Raw genomic sequence first — 18,342 nt, 5'->3', positions numbered from 1 at the left:
TGAATTAGCTAAAAATAAAAATTAAATAAATTTTACAGGGCTGTATATCAGAAACTATTAGAGGCATTGATCTAATCTTTGGGAATTTTTCATTATATGGGTAGATGAACACATTTGAATGTTTTCAAAGCATTCTGTGGGGGTCACCTGCAGTCCCCTGGATGATTTGACATGGAATGACCCAACAGCAGGTGAAAATGTGTCATTGATATAAAAATAAATCTATAATTAACTAACTGATGAGAAATATATGCATACCATGCCAAATAACATAATTTGTAGCAACATAATTGATATATTTACTGAAAAAAATAGATGCAAATTTATTTTATTATCACCAAATATCTGATATTCACTCACAAACAACAGAAGAAAAACATGAGCAGATCAAAGCCATCATCAACAGTTTAGTTCTATTTGGACTCGAATACTGATGTGTACATTGGGTCTGTAAGGAATTCAAAACGTCATCCAATGCCACTTGTTCCTGCAACTGCAAAGTTGGCACCAAGAGAGCATGAAGTGTCTCCTGTGAACATTTCTCACTGCTCCAAAGTTTGGAAAAAAACATTTGTTACTGCATTTGGCAATAATGATAAACATTATATGTAATTATTTAGTAATAATATATCTACTATGGCTTAGCTTTAAGGTTTAAAGAATCAAGAGGTGGCACTACATGCAGTGTACCAGCAAAATTGTTTTGTGTTCCACAGGTTCGCCACCACTGCAGTAGTGAGTATGCAGGTAGAGAGTGTATCTACAAGGGAAGCTTAAATTAGGTTTATTACAAATTTTATCATTTTTACATTAACCTTTTCATGTACCACAGTTTATAATAATTGTTATAGTCCTTTGGTTCAAAAGAAAATGAGTTTTAGAAAAAATGAAGTTATTGATTCAGGTTTGATTCTGGTGTTCAAAATTTTTAGATCTTGATGACCTGTTTTAGTAATGCGATAAAATTCAAAAATTAGATTTGTCATTTTAAAGATACTTGGAGTTTTAACACTTGTATAAGGGATTGTCTGAAGATATGGTGTTTGTTGTTATAGTAAATCTTTTTACACATTAGAATGTTTAGAAATACTAAATAGTGTGTATTAATTTTATTTTAAGGTACTTTTGTTGGTTACTGTGATTGGTGGGGTCAACTTGGATGTGCTGAATACCCTTCAGTAGCCTTACTTTTTAGGTGTTGTAGTATTCTTGCTAAATGTTATTGATTTGCAAAGTTACTGATTGCACATATCACATACCATACTTATTTTATTGAACTTCTTCTGCAAGTAGAGCTGATAAATTATAATTAATTTGCTTATCTGGTTTTCAATACAGTTAGAATTTCTTGAGAATTTTTCCCATTTGCTCTTTTTTGTATCTTGTTTTTTTAGTATTGGTATATTTACATACAGACATAAGTAAAAAATGTAAAGATAATTACATAGGGATAATTTGCTAATTAAAAACTGAAGATGCAGATTTTTGTAGAACTTTAAAAAGCTGACTTAATTTTGTTTTACTTCAGTTGAGAAATTCTCAAGGAGAGCTAAAATTAAATACTGAAGGGTATTGCAGGTTACATTTTGCTCACTGTAATTTTATAACATAAGATATGTTGAGTTTTTTGTTTGCTTGTTTGTTTTCAAAGTTCACAGTAACAACTAGCTGTATAGCTCTAAAGATGTGCATTTCAAAATGGTCTTTTAAATTTTGTGGGCTACATTTGGCCAAAAAAGAGCTTTTCAGTGTATTCTGTTGGCTCAAGTTCTTTGTTTGAAATTGTTCTTGTTTGTGGTGTTACATGATTTGACACTTTATGTTAATATTTTGATTGTTTTTCACATTTGTAAAAATAAAATTTTTATTGTATATCTTCTAGAGAATCTTAAGAATTATTTCAGTAGATTTGGGGAAGTGGTTGACTGTGTGGTTATGAAAAACAATGAAACTGGTCGCTCCAGAGGTTTTGGATTTGTGACCTTTAAAGACCCGGATTGCGTTTCCATTGTCTTAGCCAGTGGACCTCATGAATTAGATGGACGTGTGGTATGTCCAATATTTATTTTTGTTGGTTTTATAGCCAATTTTCTTTTGGGTACAAAATTTTTTGTTCTTTTATTTAATATGTATATTTTACACTAAAAACCAGGTTGCATAATACAGGCTACTTTCATTTAACCCTTTCAGAATTGGCTTGGTATAACACACAAGTTTATATCCACTTTAAGTATTTATACTATGAATTTTGATGTAGTATGTGTATCTTTACAAAACTTGGTTGACTTCTAGTAAAGATTACTGGTTTTTTTGTACCCTAAAAATCAGAATTTTTTAGAAAAGTATTTTTACTTAAGCTTTGTTTGTGAAAATATTGAGTCTGTTGTTTTGGTTTTTTTACTTGTCCAAGCACAAAATTATTTCATGTCATGATTAAAAAAGCTCTTCTTTATCCCAAAAATTTCAAATATTATTTGTGTGATCTCTAAAACCTCCTAAGTGCATTTCAAACATTTCTTTTTCATGAAACTTTATTTTGTCTGTTATTTTTATCCTAGCTGTGGGGTATATCATATTGACTGACCCTGTAACCATAATAAAAAAATTAGGAAATGAATATAAATTTTGTTTTTTCATACTAAAATGACTACAGATTATAACATGAAATTACATATGTTTAAGTAGCTTAAGTTTCATAACATTATATATTTATCATTACATTAGCTATGCCTGACTAACATTACATTGATGAGGTGTATCAGGCCTAAAATAAATCTTTGTTTGTTGGCAACCAACCTATCAAAATGATATGATTAGAAAATTTTAAAGGGAGATCAAAATATAATTTTTGTTACTTTGTTTTGAAAAGAGTATTAAAATAAGGTATTGTTTTGAATGTATTAAGTTTTTTTTTAATGAATTTTGCATGGTTGTAGCATGTAAGTGAAAATTCTGATGTTTTATGCAACCAGATGTAAGTGCAGATGAAAGGATTGAAACCATATTTGAGAAGGACAGCACAACTTCAAGAGTAGAACATTTGATTCAAACTGACACTTTAATTTTTTTAGTTTTTTTTAGCATGGTAGATTACAGTAGGAAAAAAACAAACACACCAAGCAAAGTAATAAATTCATTCTAAATTATTATAAAATGCATTTTAAAAAACAGTTACTTGACATACCTTTCAACAAAAGCTATAGCATTATTACTAGGAATATCTGGCTTCTCTTAATACAGTATTCACCCAATGATAAGTTTCCACATTCTATTGTCATCTGAGATTGTAATTGTAAAATTTTCAAATGAGACTATATTTCAAATGTACAAAGCTAAAAAATCCTGATATTATGTAAGTACATTTTCAAAGAAAAGTACAATATTTTCAATTACATAAATATTCAACTGCTTTGCTATAGCAGCCCTAAATCAGTTTAAGTGTTAAACATTGGTATGAAAAGTCACAAAAGTGGTTTAACTTGTCTTCAGAGTTTAATTCATTTGTTCAAGTCACAACTCGTAATGATGTGATAAAGCAACCGTGAAGACCAAGGAGCTTTCAAAGCAAGTAGAGGATAAAGTGGTAGAGAATCAAGGATCAGGATACAAGAAAATTTCAAAGTCACTAGTTACCCCTTTGAATATGGTAAAGGTCATCATTAAGAATTGGAATGTACTTTGTGTTGCCCAGACATTACTAAGATTGGGCTGCCCTTTCAAACAAAGCAGCCAGGCAAACAGGAAGCTGGTTTGAGAATCCTCGTTCCTATACATGTATGGGTGAGAAGCAAGAACAAAGTTTCTTGTTTTTACTGTCATTTAATTTCTTATTCTGAAAAAAATTTATAAAGGTTATCACAATCATAAAAGTTAAGCATTGGTCAGATGTTGAAACACAATTTCTCTGAATTCCATGAGTTACATGAGTCTATTTCTACTATTTCTCCCATAAAATTTACTCTTTTGCTTGCCTTTACCCATTTTAATCAATAACATAGGCATAAATAACTCCTAAATTTTGGCACATTTTCTGCTGTAGGCATGAAGTGCATTTGTACTCTGTGAAAAGTAAGCTAATAATTGATGCAAATCTGTGCTTGGGAATTATTATGAAAAGCATTGTTAAAACAGACTGAAGATACCAGGGAAGAGGACAATGTGTAACTGGGTGACACCTCAACACAACTTGAATTGTGAATATGTGTCTGTGTTTAAGGGGCATATATATGCTCTCTTGTTTATCATGTTTCACAATCAGGCAACAAATTAAACTTTATCAAAGTCTGTAAACCATTTCAATATGATATTTAAAATGCAATACATAATTAAAATATAAAAGCAAGATTTAAACTTAACAGTCTCTAACATATTTAGGTAAGAAACCACCAAAAGTGCTATATTCAGTCAAACAGATCAAGGAGTAATTGGTATACAATTTGAGGATGACTGTATACCTATTTCAAATTAACCATTGGTGGAATATAGTGTAAACTGGTTTCTTTCCAGGAACTGTATACACTGTTGTAGATCTCAAGGCAAAGTAAAGAAGTTGGGCATAGCAATTGTGAATTTCCAACGTAAAACAGTTTTAATAATTATGGCTTCAGAAATATGATTTATAATTATTGATACAGAGGTACTAACAAGTCTGAAATATAACGTGCATAGAATTAAAGTAGTTTTACCTTACCAGCATATATTCAAATTTGTAGCGAAGTACAGTGTACAACATTACATACATTGAAATGCTACATGTGTTGTAGTAACCATTTTCTTTAATAAAAAAATTATGCAACAAAATGCTTAAATTTACATTATTGCACAACTGACTTTCCTAATCACTTGTGTTTCCTGCACTTTGGGAAACACTGACATTGTGACAGAATAAAAAAAAAATATTTTTAAAGAAATGTCTTTATACAACTATAGCACCTTTGAACACCAACCTGTATTCTATTTGAGATAGTTTTGAATAAAATATGAAAAAATCCAGGTCACATGAAAGTTAACAAGATTTGCCAAGTTAACGAAGATCCTAGAAAGTTGTAGAATTTTGTTTTAATTCCAAAGCATGGGTTTATATTTACAAAAAAGCTATCATACCTTATTCTATGTTAGTAGTGTTTATTACTAAAGCTCTTCATTTGTCACTTTTTTTGTGAAGACACATTGAGTTGCCTGAAAAATCATTAACAAATCTAAGCTTCAAAATTACGTGTAGTGGATGGCTAAATGTAATTAGATCATAAACTGTTTAAATCAGTGTAGAGCAAGTTGTTTGAGCAATAGTAATATTTTTTTTTTAATATTAAACACCTGGAAATGAGTATTTTAGAAAATTTAGGAAGAATCCACAGATCTGAGAACTTTTTATACTATCTTTATATGTTATTTTCCATCCCAAGAACTTCATGAAATTACCTTTGTTTAAAGCCTAATAAAATTATCTTCCGTAAAAAGAACATCAAGTAAGTTTATTTGGAGAGTATAGTAGGCAGTAGTAAAATTCTAGTTAATCATATATTACTCAGATCTTTTATTAAATATTAAGTTTATTTATTCAAACATCAGATATAATTTATTGAAAAGAAACCTTATTTTTCAGATATAAATTAATTTCAACCAGAAACATTATCAGCAAAAAATAGTACTACTTAGTCTGACCTCTTACAATTTTAAAAGGTCAGGTCCCATGTTCCTTATAATGTTTGTCAATTCCTGTGGTGGTTTTGTGATGTAAATTTGTAATGGTGATAGCTGCAACTGGTAAACACAATTATTAAAATACGTATGTTTCTAGGTATTGGTCATGTTGAACCTAATTTTATATATAAAATGGAACATTCTGATTAATATAAAAATAAACTGTTTAACTATTTCTTCTTTAAAAATGGTGGCATGCAACAAAGTTTTTAAAATTTTGCAGTATAAAGAATTGCAGAAAGACTAAATAATTATATGAATTGTTGAGTTAGAACTAAAATTAAGTTTTTCTAAGTTTCCTGAAAGTTAAGTAAGTATTTCCATTATGAAAAAGAAAAAAATAAAGGGATATGGTGACAGTTTTCATCTGAGCATGACAATGAGGTGGGAGGACCCTGCAAATGTGGTGTTGGATTGAACTGAAGGTAACCACAAAATGATACTATAATTACCTCCGGAGAAGAGATGATTTAACATGCTCTGTCTTTGGCAGCTACATTTTGAGGACTTTCATGAAATATTCATATTAATAAATTTACTTTGATAATTATTTAAATTTATTACAATTTATTTAAGCTTGTTTTTTTCTTTTACAGATTGATCCAAAAGCTTCTAATCCTCGTGGGTTAAACAGGGTAAATGCATAATTTTCTTTATATAGTGTAGGATATAACATTATTTTGCTCTTGTAAATAAAAGTGGTTTTATTGAATTTTAAGTTAAAATGTATCAGTGGTGAATTAGTAAATAATGCAAGCTGTTAAAAGTTAAAAGTTTTTATATTTTAAATATTCAGTGAACTGTTATTAAATTTCAACAGAATTCAATAGATAATTCTAAATACTTTTATCTTTTACATGAGTTTTAAGTAGTATTTGAAGAAAATGTTTGTCTTTCATAGAAAGTTTCTATAAGGATCTTCTACAGAAATTTTCTTGTAAAATGTCAATAAGCTATGAAATAAATTAAGCTAACAGTTAAACTGTAATTGTATAATTTTGTTCTTTATAATTTGATAATTATAGTTAAATGTTTTTATATTATAACTGGAGTTTTTAAGAATTTCTTAACATTTAAATATTTTTATAATATTTAGCCTAAAAAAGGAGTGAACTACCCCAAAGTGTTTTTAGGAGGTTTACCCTCAACATGTACTGAAACAACACTGAGAGAACACTTTTCTAAATATGGACAAGTAAGTGTTCTTGTAATCTGACTTGTAAAAAGCAATAAGGATGGGTCTTAGGCTTAGTCATTTTTACCAACCTCAAAATCATGAAATTATATTTATTATATCTGTGAACATGTTAAGTTATTTTTAGTGGAAGTTGAAGAAATGTTAAATAAAATAAAAAAACTCCTTTTTTTAACACTAAAATGACTGCAAATTTTAACATACTATTATAGTTGCTTATCCTAAGAGCATTAGGCCTCTTACGTTTTCACAACTGCTTTCATTTAATTTTATTGTTTGATTGCTCTATGAACCATGTCAAGTAGTAAATTAGTGGGTGGTATAATGGAATAAACAAATGGATCAAGTTATTTTGTGCACATCTAACCATGCAATACTCAAGGAGTGATGATGAAAAAATTAGTTTTCTTCATTTCAGTTTTCTTATTATAACATTATTAATTCTTCCATTATAGGTTGCTTTTATCTAAAACAATTTATAGCAGTAAAAAATTATCAGATTCATGTGGCTATTAAATATGAATTTTAGTAAATCAGAAACACTGATCTTATTGATGTTGATAAGTTATTTAATTAACTCTCAATACAGGCTAGATTGATTTGACTGACCATGTGACCTCTGTACTCATTTAAAGCCTTTTAAGTTTTAATACTTCTAACTTTCAATATAGTTTGGCAGGAATATTATAAGTCTTTCACATACAAAAAATATTTTTTTAAGAGGAGTATTTTTATTAAACTAAAATAAAGATTTACCCAAGAATATATTGAATATTTGTTTTGAATAGTTCATGTTGAGAGTAATTTTCATGTTAAAATTAAAAAGCCTTTTCTTCACTTCAGAAATTTTAAATTTTCTTTGTGAAATCCCTAAAATATCTTAAATGCATTTCATACTTTTTTTCTAAGAAAAATTTTATAGCTTATCTGTTATTTTCTCTACTCTATCTCACAACAGAATTGGTCAATTTGACTGACCTTGTAATCACCAAGAAAATCCACAATAAATCAGAATTATTCTTTTTTTATTTCTAGAATGACTTCAGATTGTAACATGAAACTATATTCATTTATCCTAAGTGGGTCTAAGTTCATAACAGTATACATGTATTTGTGATTAAAGTTTATTGTTTTATTGCCCTTTGAACCATGTTTAACTACTATTTTTTGCCATCATAAGTTGTAAATCACTGGGGCAATGCAGCTCGCGTTCCATTGAATTCCATTACCTGTATGCATGCATCGTGAAACATTTTTATTAGGTTATTATTTATTTTACTTAATCTAATCTTAAATAACACGAAAAGATTCATATTTTTACATTTTAGTTACTTTCATAATTACACAAAGAAAAAATTAAAACCCTAATTGTTAACCATAATTTTTTATACTATTCATAGGATTGCACTTTGTAATTTTTATTTAATAAACAATTTTGACTAATATGCAAAAAGTAAACAAATTCCCTTATCTTTAAATTATTTTTTAGTTTTTTAACTGTATGACAAAAATTGTTACAAATTCATCCAGGCTAGTTGTTAACTTTTTCATGGGTTAAATTGACATTTAACAGTTCAGAACATAATTATACAATATGCCATTTGATAGGTGATTTTATTTACTTTTTTACATAATTAAATACATAGTACATAATTTTAATACATAATAAACATAAGAGAGAGCTATTAATGAATTATGAAAGAGAGGATGTGACAGGTGGGTGTGTGAGGGAGGGGTCTTACATAATAAACATAAGAGAGAGCTATTAATGAATTATGAAAGAGAGGATGTGACAGGTGGGTGTGTGAGGGAGGGGTCTTACATAATAAACATAAGAGAGAGCTATTAATGAATTATGAAAGAGAGGATGTGACAGGTGGGTGTGTGAGGGAGGGGTCTTATTTTAATACATAATAAACATAAGAGAGAGCTATTAATGAATTATGAAAGAGAGGATGTGACAGGTGGGTGTGTGAGGGAGGGGTCTTACATAATAAACATAAGAGAGAGCTATTAATGAATTATGAAAGAGAGGATGTGACAGGTGGGTGTGTGAGGGAAGGGTCTTATTTTAATACATAACAAACATAAGAGAGAGCCTATTAATGAATTATGAAAGAGAGGATGTGACAGGTGGGTGTGTGAGGAGGGTCTTACATAATAAACATAAGAGAGAGCTATTAATGAATTATGAAAGAGAGGATGTGACAGGTGGGTGTGTGAGGGAAGGGTCTTATTTTAATACATAATAAACATAAGAGAGAGCTATTAATGAATTATGAAAGAGAGGATGTGACAGGTGGGTGTGTGAGGGAGGGGTCTTACATAATAAACATAAGAGAGAGCTATTAATGAATTATGAAAGAGAGGATGTGACAGGTGGGTGTGTGAGGGAGGGGTCTTACATAATAAACATAAGAGAGAGCTATTAATGAATTATGAAAGAGAGGATGTGACAGGTGGGTGTGTGAGGGAGGGGTCTTACATAATAAACATAAGAGAGAGCTATTAATGAATTATGAAAGAGAGGATGTGACAGGTGGGTGTGTGAGGGAGGGGTCTTACATAATAAACATAAGAGAGAGCTATTAATGAATTATGAAAGAGAGGATGTGACAGGTGGGTGTGTGAGGGAGGGGTCTTATTTTTTTTATTCAGTAGCTCCATAACCAAACAAAATTGATGATTTAATAAATGTGGTTCATCTGAGCAATGATGAATTATAAAGAATAATTTACATTTAATTTTGTACCTTTACAAGGAGTGGTGAATAAACTAGGGATGATGACATGTTAATGGAAAATGTGTCACACTGGGGGAAATTCAGGATTATTTAATATTGCATCGTACAATTAAGAATTTAAAACTTGTATACCATTAAAATATGGACTGTTAGCTAAATTTTTATGCCATAGTAATTACTACAATATAAACAAAAAGTAGTTTAATAAAATTTTGAATGTGACACTAAAACTGTCATAATCTGTGAAAAATATCTGTTGTGATATTTTCAAAAATTACTAACTTAATCCTCACTTAAAGGTCATGACATTCACACTTTGAACTCTTCTCCTTTCCACAGAGTTAATAAGCAGTTGAAAAATTTTATTGTTTTCTTACTATGATTATTACTTTTCAAGCTCATAGAGAGATGAATTTTCAATTATATTGTGTATTCTTTTTTAAATAGGTGATGGAAGTTGTTATAATGTTTGATCAAGAAAGGAAAAAATCTAGAGGTAAGATTTGAATTTTTTTTTTGTGTGTGGTAAAAATACATTGGTGAGAATGATATTACCAAAAATAAAAAATTTAATTTTTGCAATTGCCAAATATAAAAAGATTTTTATAAGTTTTAAAAGATAAGTTGCCTCTACAATATATGTAAAATGAACTTTTTATTATAGTTTTCAATCCTTTAAAATAACAACAATATTTGTTATATTTTTGGTACATAAGCAAGCATTTAAAATCAGAATATTTTAGCCATCTAAAATATTTTATATTAAGTAGAATCACTAGGTAGTGCTGTGTAATTTATTTTGTGTGTAATCTCTACCTTCTTTGATATAATTGTGTAATGTTTTTAGGAAAAATTGTTTTAACCTAAATTTGTATTATAGTTTTTAATTCTTAAAATATTCAAGTACTTATGTTGAAATGGCTTTAGTACTTATAAACATTTTGAATGTATTTTAGCCACTTAAAATATTTTATGCTATTTTAAGTAAAATCACTAGGTAGCTTTGTATGATTTTGTGTGTAATCTGTATTTGTTTTATGATATAATTTTGTGATACTTTCATTGTCTTTTTATTTTTTAGGTGGGACCTAAAATTTTAAAATCACATTTGACATAACTGACTGGAGTAATTAAATTTAGTGAAATAATTATGGAGTATTTTAATGTTTCTTTGTACATTTAGTCAACTTTTATTTCAAAATAACTTCTTAACTGAGTAGTTTAAAAGTAAAAAACAACCACATAATTGAGAACACTATGGTATGCTATTATAAGTTAAAAATATAATACAGGTGACTTCTCTGAGGAATAAATGTTGAGAAAATGCAGTTTTTTTTTATTTTCTTAATATTATACAATGTTGATTATCTCATATTGTATCAAAATCTGGTTAAATTCAATTAGTTAGGAATATTTAAGGCTTGCATATCCTACTAATATACTTAGATTAGAATTTTCTGGCAGAGCTTTGGTCTTTCATCAGACCAAGTGTCATATAGTACAGCAAAACATTTTTAGGAAATCTTACCCTGCCTGTGCCTTAAACTGTGCACAACCAGTCATTTGTGTCATTTGTAGATCCCTAAGTAGTTAAGTTTGTGTTTTCCTTGACTATTAGGATTTGGATTTTTGTCATTCGAGAAACAAGAGATCGTCCACAGAGTTTGTGCTGACCATTATGTCACCATCAACGGCAAGCAGGTGGAGTTGTGTTTTAATTCATTATCCCCTTTCATGTTTTTGGATGGAAAGGGTCAAGTTGTTTCATACATCCATCTCTCATGCTAAAGGGAAAGTCTGAAAAACCCAGAGATTTAGATTATTTGATGCATAGAGTAAATAAGTTATGTTAAAATTTATTATAGTTTTTAAACGTAGAGATAGGTTAGCTTTGATAATAGATTGTACTACTAAGTTATTAGCGAGTTATTGATTCTAGTTTACGGAATTTTTCACATTTTTTTCAAGAAAGCTTCCTTTATATGAGCATGAGAGAAAGGTGTATTTCAGTTAGTTTCATTATTTGTTGTAATATTGATGTTGTGCTGTTAAAAATGTTTTAATATTTATCTTATAAACATAATATATAATTCTATTACTTTTTTAGAATATTTGAAAATACATTTATTAAATTTGTTATATTGATTTTAGGCAGATTTTAAGAAACCTCATAAGCTAATGATTTTTAGATTTAATTTGAGATACCTTAAAATATGATTTAAATAATACCAAAAAATTTTTATGATTACAAAGAACAGTTACTTTTTCAGTAATGTGGGTTGTATCACGGTATTCTGAGTGTCATCCTTATTTTATTCCAATATATATCCAGCAAGTAGAATGCAAGAAGAGAGTTGCAAAACTGTCAAAGACTGGTACTTCTGGGACCAATAGTTTTCTAACTTCACCTGTCCTTAGGACATGTGGTTATTAATTCAGTAAACAACCTTGAAAAAAGTGAAACATGTTGTTGTATCAAGCAGTTCAGTATTATCACTAAAATAATTAGTGTACCTTAAACCAAAGTTTATGAATTACATCAGTTTCCTGGAGAAATTTGATGCTGAACCTTGATTAAGTAGTTATCAAATAAGGCAACATTTTGAAGGGGAGGAACAAGGAAACAAATTATTGACATTACTTAACTTAATGTTTCGTAACATTGCAAGATGTATGTGATAATATCAATGCAAAAGTTTCAGAGTAGTGTTAGTGGAAAGTTATAGGCACATTTTACCATAAAAAAAATTGCCGTTTTCTTTAAGTTGGTATACATTGTGGAACTTTTTCACTTTTCGTTATGTGAACTAAGGGTTCTTATGTTGCATGTCATTAATAATTATAGTCTCATTAATAACTAGAACTGTCTCATTAATTATTTTTAAAAGTAAAAAAAATTATGTGAAACTTAATGTTGAAAATATGAAATAATAATTAATATGAAAAAATTAAGTAAAGTGTAAGGTCCACTTTTAAGATAAACTGGTTGGGGATAGAGTTGCATCTGTTATGTAGATGGCTTTATCACTTGCTATTTTAGTGAAATGTACATTTTATTGATTAAACTTGAACTTTACTAAATCATTGTTACTTAACTTTTAAATGTGCCACAAACCAAAGTCATTTTAATTTTTCTAGATATGATGATAATATTACAGTTTTGCTGTGAAACTGTTTATTACTGCAAATTTGAAAAGTTAGTTTCTATATTATTATTTCATTTATTTATTTCATCAATAAATTTAACATGTTCTTCAGAAATTCAATAATTTTTTCATAAAGGTTTGTATGTGATATTGTGAAATCCATTTGTTTTTACACATCTCACAATAGGTTGAATGTAAGATGGCAGAACCTCGTGAGATGTCCAAAAGTGCTAAAGATTCAAAGCCAGGGAATCAAGACGTTTCACCTTGGGGTGGACCTAATGGCTGGGCGCAAAGCTCTACTGTAGGAGGAAGTGGTGGAAGTGCTGGCGGACCTGGAATAGGACCTAATGGGCCCCCTGCACCCATTGCACCAAATATGGGAGCAATGGGAAATATGGGACCCATGGCTAATGGGATGATGGCTGGAGGATGGGGTGGTCCACCACAGTCAGGAGCTTATGGGCCACAAGGTGTGTACTGTGATCAGTTTTGTATAATGCAGAAAAACAGTTTATAATAACTTAATGGATTACCAATGAATGTTATGTTAACCCAGAGATTGGCTATTAAAAATTAAAAATAGACAGAGTGTGTTCTGATTCTCCACTGTAGTCAGTTGTATTTTGTTTTTTGAAGTGGCCCTGTGGCCAAAATATTGCAAAATAAATCCATTTAATAAGAGTATAGAAAGTAATTTTATATACTTAATTTTGTTTTGAATTCCACTCTTAAAAATGCATTATCTTTGATTTATAAAAAGCTACTCACAATTATCAGAAACTACAAACTTAAATGAAAATAAAATTAAATGTACCTGTGCTTACAAATATTTCACACTTTGTAAAATTAACTTCTTTGAAATAACTTTTTTTTAATAAATCAAAGATAATACATTTTTAAGAGTGGAGTTAATTAAAGGAACTTAAAACTAAAATAATTATATAAAATTGCTTTCTGTACTCTTAACTTTTTATTTTAATTAAGTTTTAGCAAAAATTAAATCCATGCATCTCAAAGATTCAGATTAACCCTATGTGTATCATAGGCCATGTCATCATGTTTACTGACTTTCATTCAAAATATTATTGAACTACTATTTTATGAATTTATGTCAATATGTTTGGTATCAAATTGTAGATTATAATTTAGATGTTAATATTATAGATTAGTTAATTTCTTAAAATTAAATACTAAAAGGGCGCACCCAAATATTGATTGTGTGTCATATAGTCTGTTAAATAAAGCATTGATTCAGATTAGATGTTTGTGATGTGAAACTATGAAGTTTGTAGTTTCTTATGATTTAGAAACTTAAATTGCTAGTATTGAAAAACTAAAATACAAAATAAGAACGTTTTATCTTTACTATTTGCTGAGACATTGTTACATTTACTGGCTCAAACACAGTGGCCATGCTCACCCATTTTCATTTTCGGAATTACTTATGTACACCTACTTCTGTCTATGATGTGTGAATAACCAATCATGAGCTCAGAATGTTTTTCTCGGTCTTTTTGACATATTTTTGTTGGAATCTGCAGTCATTCTACAAAAAGTGTACAAGTTTATTTTGTATTTTTTATGATGGTTACAAGGTTAGTTAAATAGACAGTCTACATAGTGTTAGGGTAGAAGGAATAATATATAAACTATAAAGTTCAAATGAAGAAAAAAAAACGCAAATTGGTATTTATAGTATTCATTTACGAGGTCCTGGTAGTTATAGAAAGGTTGAAAAGTATCTATAATCATAATATAAAACACCTTCCACTGAGACTATAATTCACAGACGAGTCTTTAGTAAAATTACTTAATTAAAGACTAATTTTAATGTATAAAACACTTCACGTAACATAGCAAGTTCTTAGTAGACATTAAGATACACTTACTACAATAAAAGTTATATGTATACTTTCATGGTTACATACTCGGTGCAAGGTTGGTCAAAATGACTGAACCTGTACATGGAGAGTTAAATTGTATAATCAGTGTGAAAAATGAAGAAATTAGAAACTTCTAAATAATTGAGGAGGATCTAAGAGTGAAATTTATCATCAAGTGTATAGCTTTTGATGAATTAGGCAATGCATTTTTTTATGGCTGGAGTTTATAATCTGTTTTTTTTTATAGTGATGGGAACTAACTGTATCAATTGAATTCAAGAAAGTCTAAGCTCAGGCTGTAAACAAGAATTGTTGATTCTAAGTAAACTATTAATTATTATATTATTTAATTGTATAATAAAAAAATGGAAATACATATTGGTAGTTGGGATTGTTAATTTAAAGTATTTTTGAAAGGAAATCAGTTGATGTCTTTATTACATTTTGAAAGTTGTCCAAGCATTTGTGAAAAATTTATATTAATATGCCTTTTTATTGAACCTTTAAATTTTTCAGCACAGGCTCTGTCCCTGAGACTGATCTCGTAACCAGTGCTATTACTTTTAAAATAATGAAATTTGGCAGATTATTAATAAATATTACAATGCTTTCATATGCAAATTATTTTTTATTAAGTCTTAACAATTTTAAGCAAATGTTTTTCCCATATATTTTTCTTGTCACATGTTCTCTATTCAAAATGGAAAGTAGTTTTCATTTTAAAATTAAAAACACTTATATGCATTAATACATTTTTAGATCTCACATACAAAAATCCTTATGTCCAGATAGTTACAAAATGCCTTTTAAGAAAAACTATTTTAGCTGTTGTTTTCACAAATAAAACCATGTATAGGGTTGGTCAATTTGACCAGTCATGTAACCACAGTAAAAAAAAGGAAATAAATATAAATTATGCATTTTTCTTTCTAGAATGACAACATATTATAACACAAAAACACAAATGTTTAGATTAAATAGCTTAAATCTCGTAATGTTACACATATGTATTTATTATTTTTATGATATTGACCTTTGCCTGGCTAATGATACAGAAGTTATAATCATGTGGTGCACTTGCACTCATGTTACTATATACAATGATATAAAACAGACCTCTAGTCTTTACAAAGTGACCTGTCTTGGCTATGTTTGAGTGGACTAGTATCTTGTAAAGTATAGTCACATTTCAATTATTGTACATTATATATATATATATTGTAACCATAAAATATTCAAGCCATAAACCAAAACACATTAACATGAAATAAAAAAGATATTTTATAAATATGCTACACATTTTAAAAAAAAGGAATTCTAGGGTACAAGCTACAATGTGAGATTATAAAATGTACCCTAGCTTTTGGAGGTGACTGCAGAAGTAAGAACCATATTGTGGTGGGGATACGCCATCTATCAGTCTTAACCTCCAATTTGCTAGTCTCACATAAGAAAATTAGAAATTAGGAGAGCAACATGTTGGTGCTCAAGCTCACAACATTCCACATCTATATCACCCTTCATTGCCTGCAGAAAGTTGTGGGAAGGTGACTGCTCTCCCAAGTTAGAATAAGGAAAACATAGAAAAATAAATAAATAAATGAAAATAAGGTACTACCATATGGGGATAAATAAGATAAAACTTACCTCTTGAAGTTAGTATTCCTGCCTCCAATTTGGTAGAGGCACTAATTAACATGACATCAGTAAAGTGATAGTTTACTATGACTGTTGTGCTTTTATATGAGCTTAATGTGTACATCTGCATAAGGTAGTGCCAAATTCTTAGATGACCTTGTTTTTAACTAAACATTTTTAGTAATTTTTAATAAAATTTCTCTGATTTTATATTCTTTGTATTTAATACATTTTTGTATTTATTACAGAATAATTTGACAATTTTATCTAAATTTTTTTTATGAAATCCATTAGCTATTAATTTTTATATATCTGTTTGCCAATATTATTAATAAAGTATTGTAATTTATTACAAATTTTACAATATCTGAATAACTGTGAAATTGTAATGTTTATATTAGATGGGTATGGCACATTACTATGTAAGAAGAGTAAATAAACCATAAATTGGAAAATCAAAATCTTTTTTTATCAAAAATATTTATAATGATATCCTTTTTATCAACTACTTTAACTTCTAAACTTTTTTTTTAAGACCGAAACAGTCTTCAATCACCTCGAAAACCTAGGATTCGTTTTGTAATCCCATGTTGTAGCTTGTACCATAAGATCCCTTTTTTAAAAAAATGTGCAGCATATTTAAAATTTATTTTTAATTTCATGTTAATATGTTTTGGTTTATAGCTATAATATAATTAATCAGAGGTTGGGGTTTGCTGTTTTTAATGCTCCTTCTTCAAGAGTTTATTTATTAATTTAACTTCATTTAGATATAAATTATTTAATTTCACTAATATATATATTATTACTGTTTAGAAATATGTTGATAAACTTGCTCTTATTAAAACATAGAACAGTAAATAAAGAAGGAAAGAAAACAATTAACCCTTCTAGTTAAGACATTTGTACTGAGTTGCTGCTCATCATAGCTTGCTAAGCTTTAAGAAGTTTCAAATGTGGGGATGCAAAACAAAATAATTTTTTTGGGGGCTTTAATATATATACTTTTGTATATATTGATACCATAGAAATCCATCATTATTTATCAAGTTTAATAACTGATGAAACTTTGTAGAATGGATGGCAACTGTCTGGTGTGGAGACACAAGTGTAGAAGATGACATTTTGAAAGTCTTCTGACTAAACAACCTATCAAAGAATAAATTTAGTAACTATTTGGGTTTTTAAAAAATATATGAAATTTTAAACAGGCTTTAGACTCAACTTACTAGCACAAAGGTTTGTCTTGAAAGGAAGAGAGGATGCTGTTATGTTTGAAAATGGCTGACAAAATCACTAAGGGGACATTCTGAGCTTTCAATTGGTTATTCACATGCTGTATATATAAAAGACTATTTTTAGAAATGGAAAGAGTTGATGTGGGTCAGCAAATAGAAAAGATGTTAAATTCTACCTTATCACTTTAAATAATATTAGTTCCTAATTTGTTCAGAATTATCGACTTTGTATTTTGTTGTGATAAACATCTAATTTGAACTAGGGATCATTCAAAATGCTGCATGAAACACAAACATTGATTTTCAGATGCATTTTCTTTGTATTTACTGTTACGTTAACAAGTTAAATAATCTATAGTAATAAAATTTAAATTATAATATGCAGTCCAAACTTAATGAAAAAAATTCATGAAATAAAAGTTTAATAACATTTTGAATGAGTCATTAACTGTAGTGACATGGCTTTTGACCTGTGACCTGTACAAAAGGGGAAATTAAGCATTTTTAAAGGTCTTATGAGTAACTGTTAATTTTTTTACATGTAGGATTTTGTGAGATTTATTATAGCAAATCTAATCATCATTTGAATTTTGCCATGAAAGTAAGTTGGAAAATATTTATAGAAAATATTCAAAATACTTAGTTTACTGACATAGTTAGTGCCTCATCTCATGTTTGCAATGAAGTATAAAAAATATAATTTTATTTTACACAAATTACATAACTCAAATAGCATTCAATTTGCTATATACATGTAATATTTTATCAAAATTAAATTTTTTGTAAATATTTT

At 28.7% G+C, this 18,342-nt stretch overlaps 1 protein-coding gene across 2 annotated transcripts in view; it reads left to right on the top strand.

Moving 5' to 3' along the window:
• LOC143222529 (uncharacterized) overlaps positions 1-18,342 on the top strand; it is a 49,112-nt gene that overhangs the window by 12,854 nt on the left and 17,916 nt on the right. For both annotated transcript variants that reach the window (XM_076449148.1, XM_076449146.1), the window contains exons 3-8: positions 1,883-2,049; positions 6,300-6,338; positions 6,800-6,898; positions 10,089-10,137; positions 11,260-11,342; positions 12,975-13,260. In XM_076449148.1, coding sequence (XP_076305263.1) covers positions 1,883-2,049; positions 6,300-6,338; positions 6,800-6,898; positions 10,089-10,137; positions 11,260-11,342; positions 12,975-13,260 — 723 coding nt within the window. The remainder of the gene's footprint in view (positions 1-1,882; positions 2,050-6,299; positions 6,339-6,799; positions 6,899-10,088; positions 10,138-11,259; positions 11,343-12,974; positions 13,261-18,342) is intronic.

The sequence above is a fragment of the Tachypleus tridentatus genome, chromosome 8, assembly GCF_004210375.1.
Source record: "Tachypleus tridentatus isolate NWPU-2018 chromosome 8, ASM421037v1, whole genome shotgun sequence".
NCBI classification, from domain to species: Eukaryota; Metazoa; Arthropoda; class Merostomata; order Xiphosura; family Limulidae; genus Tachypleus; species Tachypleus tridentatus.
The sequence above is the reverse complement of the archived record's forward strand: the minus strand, read 5'-3'. Positions and strand labels throughout refer to the sequence as shown.